Raw genomic sequence first — 18157 nt, 5'->3', positions numbered from 1 at the left:
AAATTTACTATGGATTCATGTTTAGAAATAATAGAAATAAAAAATATATAAATTAATTTTTACTATTGCACATAAATAATAAAAACAATATAAATATTAAAATACGAGCCTAAATATAATATTCATAAATTTGTGCTCTATTGGGGAATCCCCCGAGTTCCACTCTCCGCCTAAACTATGATAGAACAGCGTTGTCATTTGGAACGGTGTTCGCTAGCAGCGTCGCGTCTGCAGGCAAGTCGAGTTAGAAATACAGTAGAGTCAGGGCCGGCCATCGGGGGGGTGCGGCGGATGCTACGCACCGGGGCCCCGCGATTGAGGGGGCCCCAACATTATCAAGAATGCAGTATTTTTAGTAATTTTTCTGAAGTAATTAATGTATTAGCAAGAACAAAATCACGCTTTAAATAAACATGCATTAATATATGTTCGTGTTTGTAAATTTTTTTATTTTAGAAAAACATTTGGGCCCAAATAGTTTCTTGCACCCGGGCCCCTTTATCGAGAAGGCCGGCCCTGAGTAGAGTGTCTATTATCCGAAAACCGATCAACCGAAAGCGTTTTAGCAGGCTAATTCGAATTTCCGCTAGTGCTGTGGTGCTGCAATATTTGGCTATGTCTTGGGATACTCAGATATTATTTTAGTTGATATGCGTTTTTAACTGGCAGCACTGGCGCGACCATGAGAGGATACTTAAGGACGCGCCAGTATTTGAACGAGACTTTTTTCCCATCGTGAGTGGTAAGTTTTGCTTGTTTTTCTGAGGACTGTGTTGTGCTGAATCGGAACGTTTTGAGACGAGATTAACTTCCGAAATATAATGTTTTTTGTTTTTATATTCTTCAATATATTTATTTTGTTTGTGAAAAATATAGTAAGGAAATAATTTTTAAAAAATTTCGTTAGTCTTAACATTGACAAGCGGCACGCAACGAAGAGAAATTTCAACATGGAATAGATTACGAAGTTAAGACAATGAAGAAAATATACATTTTCAAGTCTATGTTTTAATCCATTTTTCACCAACCACAGAGGTAACAGCTAAAAATACACGAAGATAAACTTCACGAAAAGACAAACAGTAAGTAGAAAATTCACATGGTTAAAAACGATATCAACGTCAGCCTTTCTATGGAGGATCTGACGTTTTCACATTAAAAACGGAAGTATAATCTTCTTACCATACCATCAAGTCCTTAACATATTTATAACTGGTCTGGCCCTCTAGTGGTGGTTCTGAGTATTCCAATCATTTACATGTCGTTACGTAACTCTGGATTTCTTCTATTTCGTATATTTATACTTGAAAATGTATATTTTCTTCATTGTCTTAACTTCGAAATAGAAGAAATCCAGAGTTACGTAACGACATGGAATAGATTAATTAAACAAAAGAAATTAACTCCTCCTGAATTTAAATTAACCCTCTCCCTCCGGGATGTTTTTCTACACATACTCATTCTTCGGGGGTCCTTCGAAATTTTTAAGTGCAAAAGGGGGTCGCGGACCAAAAAGTTTGAGAAACACTGATGTAGATGTTTAGTTTTAATTTTTTTTATGAATATGAGAATGACATAAATAAATTTTGCAAATTGTATATCATTTTTTTGTCATAAATGTTAATTCATATTGATAAATTTAATTATAATTTTTGATGTTCAATATGAATATATCTTTCTTTGTATCTAATCGTTTTGATTGATACCTATATAACAAAACAAAACAAATTAGAAATAAAAATTAAAAATTCTGACAAATGCTTCATAAAGTTCATATCAACATGGTTTGTTTGAATATTATCTAGCATTGAAGCTTGATAAGCCCATTTGGTATTACAGTGGTGCCTCGTATAACGTACTTTGTTTGGCCGTTACGTGACTCGAGCAACGGACTGGCTGCGAACAACGGACTTTCCGGCATAATTGGTGACTGCTCCATGGGTGCGTTCTTTAATAGCGGTCGCTCTGCGTCTCCGCTACTACGGGAGTGCGCTGCTGTTTGTAGGCATTTAGGAACGACGGTAAAAGAAAGAAAGATGGCGGCGCCCGCACTATCGATGGTATCGTGATGGTGAAATCTTATAATTCTAAAATATGAGCTTTTAAAGGCAAAAGAAGGGTCCCAATTGTAAAATTTAACCATAAAATGGATTATTTGTTGAAAGAGCATTCAAAATAGCCACGAAAAAAATTAGAATGCGGGCTACCATTCGAAAAAAATTCCTAAAGACACATCACCGCGTGCGCTAACTCGCGCTTTCACAATTTCTCAATTTTCATTCATAAAATCACATAATGGACCCGGAAACGAAACTATCTGAGCCATGGAGGACGCCATGTTGCTTTCCACTGTAAACTACTGCTACAAGCGGCCGTTTTTGCCGTTCGACGGCGCGCATTCCTACCGGAATTTAGGAACGCGTTCCGCAGGAATTTTTAAACGGATGTCGCTCGTGCGGAGTTACGCGGAGGAATAAAAGAACGCACCCCATGTTCATTTTTTATGATACAGTACGGTTATTTTATGCTGCGGAACGAATTAGATGTTTTAACATGTATTTCTATGGGAAAATGCGTTTCGTATAACGGACGTTTCACTTAACGGACGTGCACCTGGAACGAATTAAGTACGTTATATGAGGCACCACTGTATTCAGAAATTGAGAAACGGGAACCGACATTTCTGGTACCTGCCCTCCTGAATATCCACATGGGCTGTCACAACTTCTTCAATTGGACCCAGGAGCCGCCAAGCAAAGAAAAATTCACGAAATAGCCGTTTCATTAGCAGGTGAAGTTTCACACTGGTGATAATATAGTCACAGTTCGGACTCTGGGGGTCCGAGATTTAAGCCACTGCGATCATCCGACTGATTTCGTATCCGTAACAAAATTCTTTTGATTATTAGTTTCACAAAAAAGCAAATTTACTAAATTTGCATACAATACGCGTTTGTTTCAAAATCGTTAAAATTTCTTAATTATGAGAGGCAAGAAAACAATTTAACATATGTACCATTGTTTCTCTTTAATTTGGCATTATGTAAACTAAGTGATTTTAAATTACAAAAAGATGGATTGATTTGCTAAACGGCCGAGTGATCGAAGAGGTTGTCATCAACCTATCGCTATGGATAACCCGAATCGAATCCGGACAAGTGATCCCAGGAATCCTGTGTGTGGTCCGGATATGTCTAGTTCCTTATCACCCGCTGTTCCCATTATGGGCATGACCGAATTCATAATGGGCACGGAAAAAGCACCTTTTATTTCTTTTTGATCCATGGACACTAAAAAAACAAAAGTATCTAGTAGCATTCTAATCATTTAGCATTTTTTCTTTTGTTATTAGTTTTTCGCTATTTTCGTTTAAATAAATTATTTATATTCTAATAAGTATTTAAATTAGAATATTTAAAAAATATCTTTATCCATTCTTTTTTTCTTGGAATATACCAGTGTGTATATATGCATATTCAAAATATTAAATTAGAACTTATTATTTAATTTAAAAAATAGTCTATCAACAATATAATTGTTGCAATTTTAATCGAATTACCTAAATTATTTTTTCCGAATTAATCGATTAGCGATTACAAGTAATCGATTAACGCATCGCTTACATAAGATAGAAATGTCTAAAATATTAAAAATAAATAGACTTAATATGCCGCGAAGTTTACTTTATTATTATAAAATATTTACTTTTCGATATTAATAACGTTATATTATAAAGATATTTTAAAAAGTTAAATTAATGTTAATATTCATATTTTTAACTTTTAATGAAAACAGTAGAGGGCTTTTAATTTATGAATGTGCACGTGTAGCATGGTTGTTATCGTTTCGTTTATTCTGACAGGTGATTTTTTCGTTATTTATTTATTTCCGTCTTTGTTAAGAAACGTACGCAACGAATAACAATTTAAATATAAAATGTAACTAATTTATTATCGCGAATAATTGAGTAATCGAAACTTTCTCGTATTTCAGAAGTATATGAAAAGTAACTGTTAAGTAAAAGAGCTTAACAGTGAGGAACAGAATTTGATTACATTTTCGGAATATTTTCTAAAAATGGAGGAGACTCAAGCAGAAAAATTGACAGTCGATTCTAACTCAGCAAAAATGTTATCAAGTACGATTGCCGAAACAGGCGAAGAAGTGAAAGAAACTGAAAATGTAATCAACCATAATATAGTAAACAGTGAACAGTGCAAAGAAAAGACACGTGAGACAGGTACTGAAGTGAAAGAAATTGAAAATACAATCAATGAAAATACATTAATAAGTAATGAAGATTGTGAAGAAAGCAATCTTATTGAAGTCAAATGTGAAATAGATACTAAGAACAAAAAGATTGAAAGCATAATAGATGATGACATTTTGATAAATAGTGAACAATACAAAGAAAGTAATGTTAGTGAGGATACGTGTTGTGTTAATATAAATGAAAGCAATTTAGAATCGATGGAAAATTTTGAAGAACCTGAAGTAAGTTGATAGAGTATGTTTAATATTTAGTAATTGGCCATTCCTTAAGTGTACTCTCTTATTATAATTTCCAGTTTAGTGTGCTTTCTACTAAATGTTTTAGTGCCAGTGGCCAATGGATAAAGCCACTGAACACTGTTGATTATGGGTTTATGCTTCATCAATGGGCTGGCCATATGATGTTTTTATTCACATATCTAATACCTAACTAGGCCAGTTTCCCCATACAAAGTCCTCTTGGAAGGCAGATTGTCCAAATGTTGTGTTGCTTTATTTCATCAATCCAGTCTAATGTTTTGAGTATATGGTACTATCTATGGCAAATCTTTAGCTTTGTATTCTCCCTAAATTATTAAATTGAACATTTTTATGATTTAAATTATTATTCATAATGTTTAATGATGATAAGATTAAATATATTAATATAACAAATATTATGAAAGAGATTTGAATTTAAGTCTTTTATGTTGAAATGCATTGTCATCTACATGTCTATACTAACAAAAGCATGCTTAATTGGTTGTATTGATGCAACATAACATTTTAATGAAATATGAATATTTTTGATCTCCTTTTTAGGTCTGCATCAGGTTTAAAGATAAAAGTTCTATAATGGAGTATATCAAATGGAACATCTTCAAAATTTAAATTTATATCATTAAAATTTGAATAGATTATGAAAAATTCTACAGAATTTGAATTTAAATTGATAAATTCAAATATGTTATAAATACGACTGAACCAATCAGGAGTATGAATAGTTGAGAGTAGAATGTTAAGATCAGATCAAAGTGCACTTGCTACACACACAAAATTTCTTTTTTATCTTTATGATTAACACATTTGCCTAAGTGGCATGCTTTAAAGATCTCCAAGGCCTCTAAATCTCTAATATGAAGGGTATAAGGTATCAACCTTGCCTGGTCAAGTTTAGCCTCACTGTTGTCAGAGATGTATATAGACAGAGTGATGGATGGTTTCACGTTATCAATATCATATTTGTGCTTTTTTATGCACTGCTTGAGGGATCATTTTGTGGCACCTGTGTAAACTATTAAACTCTGTCAAACCTATCATCCTTCAAGGATATCCTATAAATTTCAGGTGCCCTTTCATTGTTTGTCATCTTTCTCATTTCTTAGTAGCATATATATACTGGGTTTACATCTATTGCAATGTAAGCACCTTTATGTTTTGCTATTTGTTTACATATTGCATTAAGTGACATTTGTAAGTAATTACCACCTGCTCAGTGTTCATCTGTGCTTTGTTATTGGTGTTGTCATCTATATTGTTACTATCATTACTTTGGGCCTTATCCTTATCAGATTTACTATAGTTACAGGTAGATTAAGTGCTTACTGAAGCCATGTGCTCAGGCTATCTGTGTGATCTGCCAAGTTGGAACAATGTGTGTGTGTTCTTTTAGTAACGGCTCTAAAGACTGCCACCATGTAACTAAAAGAGTCATTTGAGCACACTGGTATGTATATCAGGCAGGAATCAGGTTTGTGATAAATCTTTGTCTCAATTTGGTCATTAATAAATCTTATGTTGAGTTCCATAAAGTGGGCTACTGTGTTACTCATGTGCTCTGTTTCTAGTGATAGGCCATATGGATTGTCATTCATTCATAACAGGAAGGCATTGGTGTTAGGTTTTGATCACCTGATGATGATGATGATGATAATGTCATCAATGTACGTTTTATGCATCAGGATGTTGGGAAGAAAGCTTGGAAGTACCTCCTGCTCTAGGTGACACATGATTTTGTAGATTTCAATGGATTAAAATTTGAATTGATTTTTTTATAACCTATCTAAATTTTAATGATATAAATTTGAAATCTGCATACAATCTGTTTGGTAAATTCCATTATAGAACTTGTATCTTTAAATCTGATGCAGACCTCAGGAGGAGGTTGAAAACATTCATATTTCATTAAAACATTATGTTGCTGGAAGGACTTGGGTTTTTTGTACAGTGGGTGATAGGTTAACGAACAGTTCAGACTATAAACAAATTGGATAATGAACACTTTTGCGAAAGATTTTTATGTTCAGACAATGAACACCTCACAGAACAAATGCAAGAAGAAGCAACGTAAAATAATGAATACCGATTAGTCTTCCCTTGTCTTCAGGCAACAATTTGAAACTTTTTGGAACGTGGGAGATGTCGACGTCGACGCTCAACCTGGTATATACCGATTGGATAGTATTCCTCTGAACTTTGAAACTCTCCCTTGTAATTCCAGCCAATGTTTTTCTGACAGAATGAATTTTTTATAGTATTTGCAAGACTGTCGGGCAGGCAGTCATTAAGTTTTGTGTTGGTTTTTATTTTCAAAAGGTGGGAGTATAATAGCAAAGGTAGAGAGTAGGCAGATGTCTGATGTTGCTGGGCAGTATGGCTCGAACAGGTCTACAGTAAGCCACAGTTCAATCTTATCTAAGAAAGATACAGTATAATCAAGAAGACTCAAGTAGCTAAATGAGTAACAAAAATTACATCTGAGAAATAAAGAACATTGAAGAGCTCATAATAGAACCTGAAACTGATCTGACGACAGAAGAACACCAAGAACTCTTGAATGAAGAACACCAAGAAACTCGGCAAGATATGTTTTCTTCTGAAAAAAGAAGATAAATGCTGATATCTGCTATTAAAGATCTTTTGAAGAAGTAGGAGGATGTCAGAACAACGGTCTTAGAATGGTATCCAAACCAGGTTGAGAATAATAGGCTTAGGGATCTCTACAATTACAATTACTTCTGAAAAATCCTGAAGAGAAAAGCAATTGACATTAGACAGATTCTTTAACCTCCACAAACGGAAAAAAACACAACTAATAAAAATGCAAGACTGTGTATATGTGTATTTTTATTATTACATATACAGTAAATAAATATAGTAAGAAAGTATATAATTTTTTATTTTTGGGGGTTTCCAAAATGGATTAATCAAATTCCCATAAAAATCTATGGTAAATTGATAATCAGTTAACGAACAATTCGGATGGCAAACACATTCTTGGAACGGATTATGTTTGTTAACCAATCACCCACTGTAATGTATTTTATGTTAGAAAACAGTTCATTTTGCAGAGGATTTTTCTTTTTATTCATAATTCAAACATAATACATCCCAAAGCTCGATGATACATTAATAAACCAACAAATGCCTAAATAATCAGGCAATTATATGGCTATAATTAAATAATAAATACAAATGAATTTGGTATAGAGGTAAGCATTAGGTGCCATCTCTTATCTAAATTAATAATTAAAATTTTTAATAATTAAATAAATAATTTTAGAACATTCTGGAAGAAAATTGACCTGGGGCGAGGCTTGAACCCGCAGCCTCCGCTTGCCATGTGGTGCGCTACCAATTGCACCATCCGGACCCCAAGCTAGTCATTGCTTCCAGACGTAGATAAATTTCGATATAACCTTCCTCGGTTACTAATCCTTCTATACCAAATTCATTTTTTATTATTTAATTATAGCCATATAATTGCCTGATTATTTAGGTATTTGTTGGTTTATCATAATTCAAACTGTGGAACTTTATATAGAACCATTACAATTCTTAAATGATTGTTATATACAATAATGTCCACGAAAAACCAAAAACGGTGCGTTATCTCATATAAATAAAATTGTCACAAACGTTTTCGAATATAAAAGTTCTCCATCAGGTGAAAAACGGACAAATTGCAAAAAACTTTCGACGGAACAGTTTTCGAAAGAGCTGTGCGAAATATTCGAAAAGAAACTCGTGCAGATGCCGTCATCATTGTGCATGGGCAGAAGTAGAAACTTTTCTGTAATGTCATCCATCGTGTATGAATGTTTGCCATGCGACGGATATCGGTAACTCCTCTTTGCTGTTAATATATTTCTTATCTCGGGAAGTTTTGTGTATATAAATTGCCTTCATCCATCTCAAATGGTGTGTAAGGGGTATGGTAGGGATGATCTTGGCCTGGTCAAACATTGGCTGGATATCCGGATCTATGGCGTAACGTGCCAAAGCGGTAGTAAATCTCCGGTGGCGGATGTCTGCTTTATGTTCTTTAATTCTCGCTCCTAAAGATCGCTTTGTGGAGCCGATGTACAATAAATCTTCCTCGCATCTATAATATTTCAGTGGGATGGCATACACTCTAGATAGCTTGTCTTGGTTGGGGGCATCCTTTGCATTACGTAGTAGCTGATATATATTAGGGCATTTTTTATAGGTGATGTTGATTTGCCTCTTCCTGCATCACCTAAAAAAGATGCCCTAATATATATCAGCTGCTATGTAAACGCTCATATACGATGGATGACATTACAGAAAAGTTTCTACTTCTGCCCATGCACAACGATGACTGCATTTGCACAAGTTTCGTTTCAAATCTTTCGCACAGCTCTTTCAAAAACTGTTCCATCAAACGTTTTTTGCAATTTGTCCGTTTTTCACCTGATGAAGAACTTTTATGTTCGAAAAAATTTGTGAAAATTTTATTTATGAGATAACGCACCGTTTTTGTTTTTTTGTGGACATTATTGTTTATTTATTGCGGTGTGCGGTTGATGTTTCACAATGTTTATATACATTGATTAATATAGTCATGACATATGAAATGTTTAATCACAGATTCATGCAGATGATACAAACAAACAATATGATCATATAAGACTAGTACTATTTGACTAGACTAGTATTTTTTGAAAGTAGGAAAGCTTATGTAGGCAGTTTATTCACAACTGATAGATTTCAGATAAACAATACGGTAAAAAAGAATTTTTAAGGAATGCCAATAATTCTAATTGGAAAACTTGAAAATTAAGAATGTATAATAACTACTATATATCAGTAATTTTAATATTAGAAAATAGTTGAATTCTGACAATAAATTAAATCTACTGCTCAGAAGTGTTTAGTGGATCTGATTTGTCATCAGTAAGTTTAAATCCATTATACCAATGTGACTAGCTGTAAATACAGAATGATTATAATTAAACTGAACGTGTTTAGGTAGTCTCTGTGCAGAAAGAACTGTTGGACCAAATCAACCAAATTTTGTGTGCTTGCTTACTTGACCATAGGATGTTTGATTTTGCAGATAAAAAGTTGTTTCAAAATTTTTCTATATAAAATTTGGTACTAATGTCACTGCAGTTTGCATATTAGGCAGATTATCAAAGAAATTTAGGCAATACAGAGAAGTGGAGATACAAAGTGAAATGACTTTATTGCAATTTAGTGTGGTGATTACAAAGTTAACTCTCCCTAGGTTACAATGTTGCATACGATATTTTTTACACATGGAAATGTTCAAGTAACAATAAATAAGATTAATTAATAGTTCTACTGTATGTGTTCTCCATCTACTGTTTTAAAGCATGCATTTCATGAACAACACACTTAACAGCAGAATGTAACTGATATAGGTGCAGTTGCCTCATATGAAGCAAAATTCTGTTTTTAAGGTAGCCAAGTTAGGAATGTCACTCTGATAAAACAAGGGTCTTCAAGTATCCCAATAATTAAAACTTCCAAGGGGTTTTTCCATGAACTTCAAAGAAGTTTGATGATCATGATTGGCTAATCGTGAGTGCATTTAAATTTGAAGAGTAAAAGTGATTTCCAAATTGCAAAATATGCAATCCTAAATGTTTTTTTTAAAATAAATCCAGAAAATAGTTTTAGACTAATTAAATGATGCTCTTTAACTTTGTTGTTGGAACTTTTATGTTACTTCCTCTCATTAAAAAGTTACAACTTAAATGACCTTGAAAGTGAGTTTCAAGGTTGTCAAAATGTTCCATTTGATTCTCCATGCATGATTTCCTATGTAAATTATGTTAACAAAATTAATATATCATTAGTACTTTTGGAATGAAAAGGGTGCAAGGTACTTTTGACTCACCCTGTATATTGATAAACAAGGTCTCCATTTTTTTTAAAAGTAGTTTGGGAAGAGGTAGAATAATGTGGCCAGTTTTTAAAAATAGTGAAATCATTTGTTTTGATCATATACTACATATTCATTTTTCCACATATTCACTGTCTAGAGTGATGGACTTTTTTTGCATTCAATCCATTTTTGCATTTAATGCATGAAAAAACTGGTTTCACCTTGATCTATTCCATTATAGCAACTTAAACTTCAACATATAATGAAAAGCATTAAACTTTTGATGCACATGTAATTTGAGAGCAATCAGAAATCTGATGGTGCCTGATCTGGGCTGTAAGGTAGTGTAGGATAACCTGTATCTTTAGATTCTGCTGGTTTCTTACTGTAGTGTTGTTTTGCATTATCATGGTGCAAGAAAAAAAATTGATTTCTTCTGCTCTTTGTGAATATTCACAGAGTAAGGGCATATATGTCTCTTGAGTACTTATAGGATTTCACAATATGTAACTTTCCAATACTAAAAATTCAGCTGCTGATCATTGCTTTGTATTGAATGAAAAAGATGAGTTCATGTTTAACTTGCATGATACAATGAACTGACACTGCATACATACACTTAATGGATACTAAATGGTAGTGGAAAATGTCTATATCTCCATACTGCAGTAGACATTATATACCAATTAACTATATTGGTACATATAGAGCCCACCAGTAATGTATATAATTGTATTTGTTTTAACAGCGTTGATGATAAAAACAGAATAACAGTTTTAGCACTTTCAATATTAATATTAGCATAGTATTTAACTTTCTTTGACACCTTATTTTTTTAATTATTTACTATTAAGAAAGTTTATAACATCTTTTTTTCATTTAACACCTACAGCCATATGTTCTTTGCATTTCCTTGCTACATCTCTTTTCAAAAACGAACAGTTTTTGTGTTTATCTTTTGAAAAGTGTGATTATTTCACAATTAACATACTTTTTGCAAATGAACCTGATGATAACTTCCAATAAAGATTTTGACAAGTTCATTTATAAAAACTAAGAGTGACCATAAGAAAAAATCATCAAAATATTTTAAATAAACAACAAGAATATAAGAATTGAAATAAATTATAAAGGTATAAATCAACTACTTCATGTATTTCTGGCACAATATTATCATCAATACTAAAATGCTTATTTCAGAAAGCCAAATTTTTAATTAAAGAAGAAATGTTTTCATCCTGATCCAGGACAACTTCAGCTTACAATTCATAAAAGCAAGTATAAGGAATATTTATATTCCGTATATTTGTTTTTATAAAATATTCCTTATATATTTTATATTTGTTATCCTGGATCAGGATGAAACTTTTCTTGTTCAATTAAATATTTGGCTTCCTGAAATAGGACTTTTAGTTTCAATAATGACATAAATATTTTGTGATTGACAAAATGAATAACTATATACAATTTGTATATAATTTTCAGTAATTCATTTTGTCAAATTGCTGTATATTTCATTAAGAAAGACGATTTCTGAGCACATAAAGATATCATTAACAATTGGTTTATATTTATAATTTATAGTGTGAATAAAAGTGAAGTTACTAATTTCATTTATTGTGTTATAGCACGCACGTGGTGATTTGTGATCTAACAAAGAGATGACAAGTAGTACAATAAAAATGTTCTTTATTTCACCTGTGGTCTTTACAATAAGCAGGATTCTTATGGATTCCGATACTCCTCGTGGTCTGTTCGTGTTCTTGTACGAACAATTAACTCTAGATCCAGGCAGAACGGTTGACGCAATTCTCGCAACAATAAAATATAAAAAAAAACGATCAATATTAATCTACCGCGGTACAAAGAAATCTTATATCTAAAGAACTAAAAACTACTTATGCTAGCAAAAAAGGGAAGAAGGAAAAGGATAGAGAATAGGACGAGTATATCGATAGCATAAGACAAGAAGGGTACCCAAAATTGGTGGACACTCTTGTGGTGGTGGTGGCCGAAATATATCTTTCGTGATGGTTGAGGAAAAATGACGTAAATATACTCAATCAAAAACTTTCCAGAAGTCCTGAGATCAAAATATTCAGTCTTAGATTAACTAACGTCTCCCCAACTAAGGCTAAAACAGTCTGGAGAACACTACACTGCATCTTCTTCCTTCAACGTCCCAGCTAAAAGTGGCTTATCCGTTCTTACTTTTGCCCTCAGGGTTACCTCCTTTCTTTTGTGTTCGAAGTAGGTGACTCACCTACTATACTATACCATACTAAGAAGTTTTTAGAAATTGAAAGACAAAAGAACCGAGAACAAAGAAGGAAGAAAGTATAGAATTATATACATATATATTAGATATATACAAATAAAAATATTGGTGTACTACCACAATTGTAAAGAAACAATAGATTTGATGATAATCTAATTTATAATAATTATAAATTTTAAAAATAATTTTTTAGGTATTTTTCACAATGACAAATGAGAAACAACAGCCTCAAACTGAAAATGCATCTGCAGTTACTGAAGACTTGCTTTCAGGTAATAATTCAGAAGCATCTTCACCAAAACCAATACAATGTAAGTGTTTTCTATTAAGTATATTCTGTTTTCTATTAGAGATATATTTAATTTAATTTAAACGGTCAGTGTGGAATTGCATATTTTTATGTGCAATTCCACACTGACTTTGGAGTAATTCCTAAACAACAACTCCCTATTAAATTTTGACAATTACAAACATCTCTGCTAAAGTGGGATTTAAACTTGCTGTCTGATAAATTGGAAACTATGGCGGACAAAGAGTAAACAAGCTTTTCTACTTTTCTTTTCCTTAAGGGAAGTTTTGTTGCTGCTATAGTATAGAAGAAAGCCACTAGGGTGGCATTACTTACACATTTATTCAACAGGCAACTGGTAAGTGTGTAGGATAGGCTACTAATTATAAACACTAAAACAACACAGTAATAAAATCTGAAAAAAAGTGGACATTTAAAGTCCTGAAACAATAAGTTACTATATTTATCAATTTGATCTAATAATAAATATATTTTGGTCAAATTTTGTGTAAACTACCTGCCTACTTATAGTACTGAAAAATATACCAACTAATCTCAGAAAGAAGTTAAGGTTTGCTAAAATTGTATTATCTCCAAACTATTTTTTTGTGACATACTCCAAAAAATTAAAGTAAAGAAATTACATATTAATACTGTGATTTGTATTTTGTTTCTGTGTTTATATACAGTACATTAATAATATGATTTATTATTATTTTAATTACATATTTTTATAATTTTTTTTATTGAATAACAGGATTCTTATTCTTTCTAGTTGTTTTAATTTCATGACCTTGCTTATCTGTCAAGTTAAATACATAATGTTGAATATAAGGCCAGCGAAATTTTTCCAGTATTAGACTGGGGAGTGTACTGATGGGATTACCACAACCTTAAAAATTGGATTATTTTGTAGATGTGGTAAAAACAAATCATGTGTTGTTTTCAGTATTTGTGGGTTGTGTAGCAAGTGTTCTATGGCCGTGCATGCTGCATATTCAACTCTTAAGAGAATAAGAAATTTTGCTTGTCTAGCTATCTTAATCCACTTCGGTCTTTTCCATTGATGAGGGCCAGTAAAAAAGAGTGGACTGTGGGGCAAAGATAGTTCATAAACATTTTTTGCAGTCTACCTTTCAATAATTCTCATAATGTATGCAGTAAGCAGTACTAGCTGAAGTAATGCTTGTTTGAGCACATTCTGAAGATTTGCATTCTACTTCAGTACTTAAAACTCTTTTTCTAGTAATTTTAGTTTATTTAGGTTTGGTTTAGTAGAAAATGAACTATGGGTGAACTATGGCAGAAGCTCTGCTACTGCTACTACTAGTGGTATATCAGTACTAGTTAGCCCAAAAGTTTAATCATTGTTAACTCTTTTATATTTAAAATAAAAAAGCAGGCAAATTTATAGAAAAAATCAACAAAAGTACTAGAAAAATTAAGAGAAATTTAAATTTGATTACCGTATATTTCTGCAGATAAGACGACCTTCAGGTAAGACAAGGTATAAATTTTCATCAAAGTTTTTTATAGTTCATCATTAGCATATATCTGTCCTATAAGACAACCCCCAAACTATCAATTGCCTATGAATTTAGTTTATATCAGCGATCATCATTCGGATAATATTACTGTATAATGTATATGGAATTATGTCCTATTCATAATTTTTTGAATGAACAAATTTTATTTTCTTGCATCTGGCAGCACTGCCTTGTGATTGTTGCAAACATTTGCATTCGGGTAATGACCTTGACTATTCACAAAAATGTCCTATGGGCTATTCTATTTTGTGCACCTACTATTAAATAATTATGGTTTGTCCATTTTTTTAATAATGGTTTTAATTTATATAATTTTCAATCTAATTTTTTTTTGTATCTGTCCTATAAGACGACCCCAGATTTTGGGGGCCTTTTTTTATGATTCAACTATTGTCTTATCTGTGGAAATATATGGTATCTTTTGTGAAACAAACAGCACTAAAAATTTGATTTTTAGTGCTGTTTCACAATGTTTTTAAAAACCATTTAAGAGTTGTTTTGAAATTTTTAAATTGTGAATCAAATGAAATTTTAAATTTATGTCGTCTTTGTGTGATGGTGACGGAACATTTTGCTTTTAATATATATTTAGTGAGTGAACTGCTTGTTCTGCTTGCTGACATCCAGACAGTACAAGTTGGTTTGGTGTTGCCTGCTAGGGAGATCTTAACAATTCCAGTTGTTAATATTTTATGCATTGATTGGATAATGCTAGTGGCATTTGTCTAATCATTGCTACTTGAAAGTTGTCTTCTTGCTTACAGCTGTGACCCATACTTTTTTCTTTGTTAGATAGAAACTAACACCCAGCAACTTACTTTTGTTTTCAGTATAATATGGAACACAACAGTGTATCATTTTAGTCACTAAAAGTAACACTGTCTACAATTTTATAGAAATCTTCCTATTTTATCAAACTTACACACAACTCTGCAATGATAAATTGATAACAGGAGGGTATGCAGTACCTCTAGCAGAGAAAAATCACAAAAGTGATGAGAAGGAATGGAGAATAATGGAAAGGCTTGTTCATTCTTTGTAGGCTATGGTCAAACTAAGCAGCTTGATTGCTGACTATATGCTATCACAGACAAACCATATGTCTTTAGTACATCACTAGTTGTGGAAAGCTTAATTTTTAGAGACATATGCAAATTAATTTCCCTGACATTATATATTTAACCAATTAGAATTCACAAACTTTGCTTTTGCTGAATAATACATACTTTGTCTTCTTCAAGTTGGTACAGGCATTAGAATCCAGTGAAGATGAATTTTTATTAGCTGTAACTGCAACTGTTAGTGCAGTTGGAGACAAAGTTACTCATAGAAGACAAAGAGAGTTGAATTGAAAATGGATTCAGCCCTGAGAAGAATGAGGAAACATGAATATTTTAGTGGAAGAACTGTGACTTGAAGACAGCTGTCAGAAAACTTTTTCACTTTTCTCAATTGTAAACAACTTCGGCCATTGAAAATACACGAAAGAAACTAAATTGTCTTCAAACGTCTGTTATGTCCAATCACCAGAAATAAACAGTCTTCCTTTACAGAGATGATCTTTTATTAGAGGCTCTGCCTATGTAAAAGTATGTAAAACAATTTAAAATTATCTGTGGCAATAAACCACTAATTAAAAATACAGTTTCAATTAAAATGGCTGACAGTATTTTACACATTAAAAAGACATGGAAATGTAGTTTAATTGAGCTATGTATTTTTAATTATTGGCTTATTGCCAGAGAATGTTTTATTTATTTTTACAGTGCATAGCCTCTAATAAAAGGTCATCTCTGTAAGTGAAGACTATTTATAGCTTGTGATTGGACATAATGGAACTGTGAAGACAATTTAGTTTTTCCTTGTATTTTTAATATGTAAAATACCATCAGCCATTTTAATTGGAACTTCAGCCATGTTTTCATTCATGTTACATGTTTCTCAATGTGATTCTTCAAATTCTTTGTGGTAAATTCAGTTCTGTATGTTTGTTGCATCTTGGTTGATCCAGAAATCTAACTAGACAGATATCTCTTTTCTTGCCAGCTATGCATTTTTATGTAGTTTGATGATTTCCAATGACAACATGTGGACATATTGCAGACAAACTATCTCCTCACAAATGTCATCAGCAACCAGGTCTCACCAATATTGCCTAATTTGCTACCAGCCTAACACAGGAGTGGGCAACGTGTTTTAAATAGTGGGCTGAATAAAAACTTTCTAAGGTACATACAGATTAAATTTTCATGATTTATAGGATTATTTTTAAGATTTTAAAATAATTTATAATGGAAAAATTGTCATAAACAATTTCATACTATTTATTGTCATATTTATACATGTTCATACATATACAGTGAAACCTCGTACTATGAATGATTAACTTTAAACATTTCAGAGTTTGAACACTACATTCGACAAAAATTTTTCTCAGATTTTGAGAATACTTTGGAGTTTAAACTGTGAACACACCAAAAAAATGTGCTAGAACCATAAACAGAAGTCATCTCTAGCTCTTGTATTATGTTTTCAGTACTTTTTTTGCTTCACTTTTGGTATGTTTGGTTATATATATAGTGTGTTTTTTGTCAATTTTTAACAATTTTTCTTTGTCGACATCTTTTGAATGCTCCTTACATTGTATATCTGTTAGTTCAAAATTTCCTCAACAGAACTTTTTAAACCATATTTGCATATCCAAAGTTTAGGAGCATCTTTCCCCATACACATTACAAATCTTTTTTACTGTTTGTACGGCATTATATTTTTCTTTCTGAAATTCGTAAAGAGTAGCATGTTCAGATATGCTTTTTATCTCAAGACATTTTGACTCTGTTTTATTGACGAGACTATGTTTCATCTCTAAAATTGCGCTGCTGTCAATGGCTGCATGCACACCTTAGAGGTATGAAGGAGTACATGTCAGGATTTGCAATTTGGCACAAAATATCTGGTGCCCAAATCTTGCACACATAAAATAAACCAGACTTGTGGGTAGTTAGGGGACTGAGAACCAGGTCAAAAGAAAATACGAAATGCTGAGACTGTTTCTACAAACAGGCATGAGTGCAAGATTTACACATGCGTTGCTCATGCCCTCCAAGACATAGTCTCGTCCCAAAAAATGGCTTTGCCATTTTACTTGTTCAAACAAAATATGAAGTAATAAGTTTAAAACAAGCTTCTAAACAAAGAATACAATATACAGTTTAAGACTAAACAATAACAAGTCTCTTGATGTCCTTTCTCACACCTCAGGAAATTAACAGTCTTACAACAGAGTTGACATTTTATTAGAGGCTGCTTATCCATCTCACTATGTAAAATGTTACAGGACTTCCTTCTGGTGATGGCACAAATAATAAAAAAGGTCAACTCTGCTGTAAGACTGTTATTTTCCTGAAGTGTGAGAAAGGACGTTAAGAGACTCCTTATTGTATAGTCTTAAACTTTATATTAATTTTATAATCATAGCCCTGGCAATTTTATCAAAAGAATGCAATCTCTCATTATCAATAATATGTTACATTTTACAACTGTTACAATTAAAACACACAACTATGTTACATAACAACAGCTGTTAAACATAGGCAAAAGCTTTCTGTTCTACTCAATATAACATTTATTATTAACTA

At 32.3% G+C, this 18157-nt stretch overlaps 1 protein-coding gene across 2 annotated transcripts in view; it reads left to right on the top strand.

The window, feature by feature from the left end:
- Window positions 1–3755: 3755 nt before the first annotated feature.
- LOC136976056 (H/ACA ribonucleoprotein complex non-core subunit NAF1-like) overlaps window positions 3756–18157 on the top strand; it is a 37913-nt gene continuing 23511 nt past the window's right edge. Inside the window, exons 1-3 of one of the 2 annotated variants that reach the window (XM_067271243.1) lie at window positions 3756–3862; window positions 3994–4494; window positions 12877–12955. In XM_067271243.1, coding sequence (XP_067127344.1) covers window positions 4078–4494; window positions 12877–12955 — 496 coding nt within the window. In that variant the 5' untranslated portion in view covers window positions 3756–3862; window positions 3994–4077. Of the gene's footprint in view, window positions 3863–3993; window positions 4495–12876; window positions 12995–18157 lie in introns of both variants that reach the window. The other variant, XM_067271242.1, reaches the window with a different exon arrangement.

The sequence above is a fragment of the Centruroides vittatus genome, unplaced genomic scaffold (assembly GCF_030686945.1).
Source record: "Centruroides vittatus isolate TY-2023 unplaced genomic scaffold, ASM3068694v2 contig_393, whole genome shotgun sequence".
Classification (NCBI taxonomy): Eukaryota; Metazoa; Arthropoda; class Arachnida; order Scorpiones; family Buthidae; genus Centruroides; species Centruroides vittatus.
The sequence above is the reverse complement of the archived record's forward strand: the minus strand, read 5'-3'. Positions and strand labels throughout refer to the sequence as shown.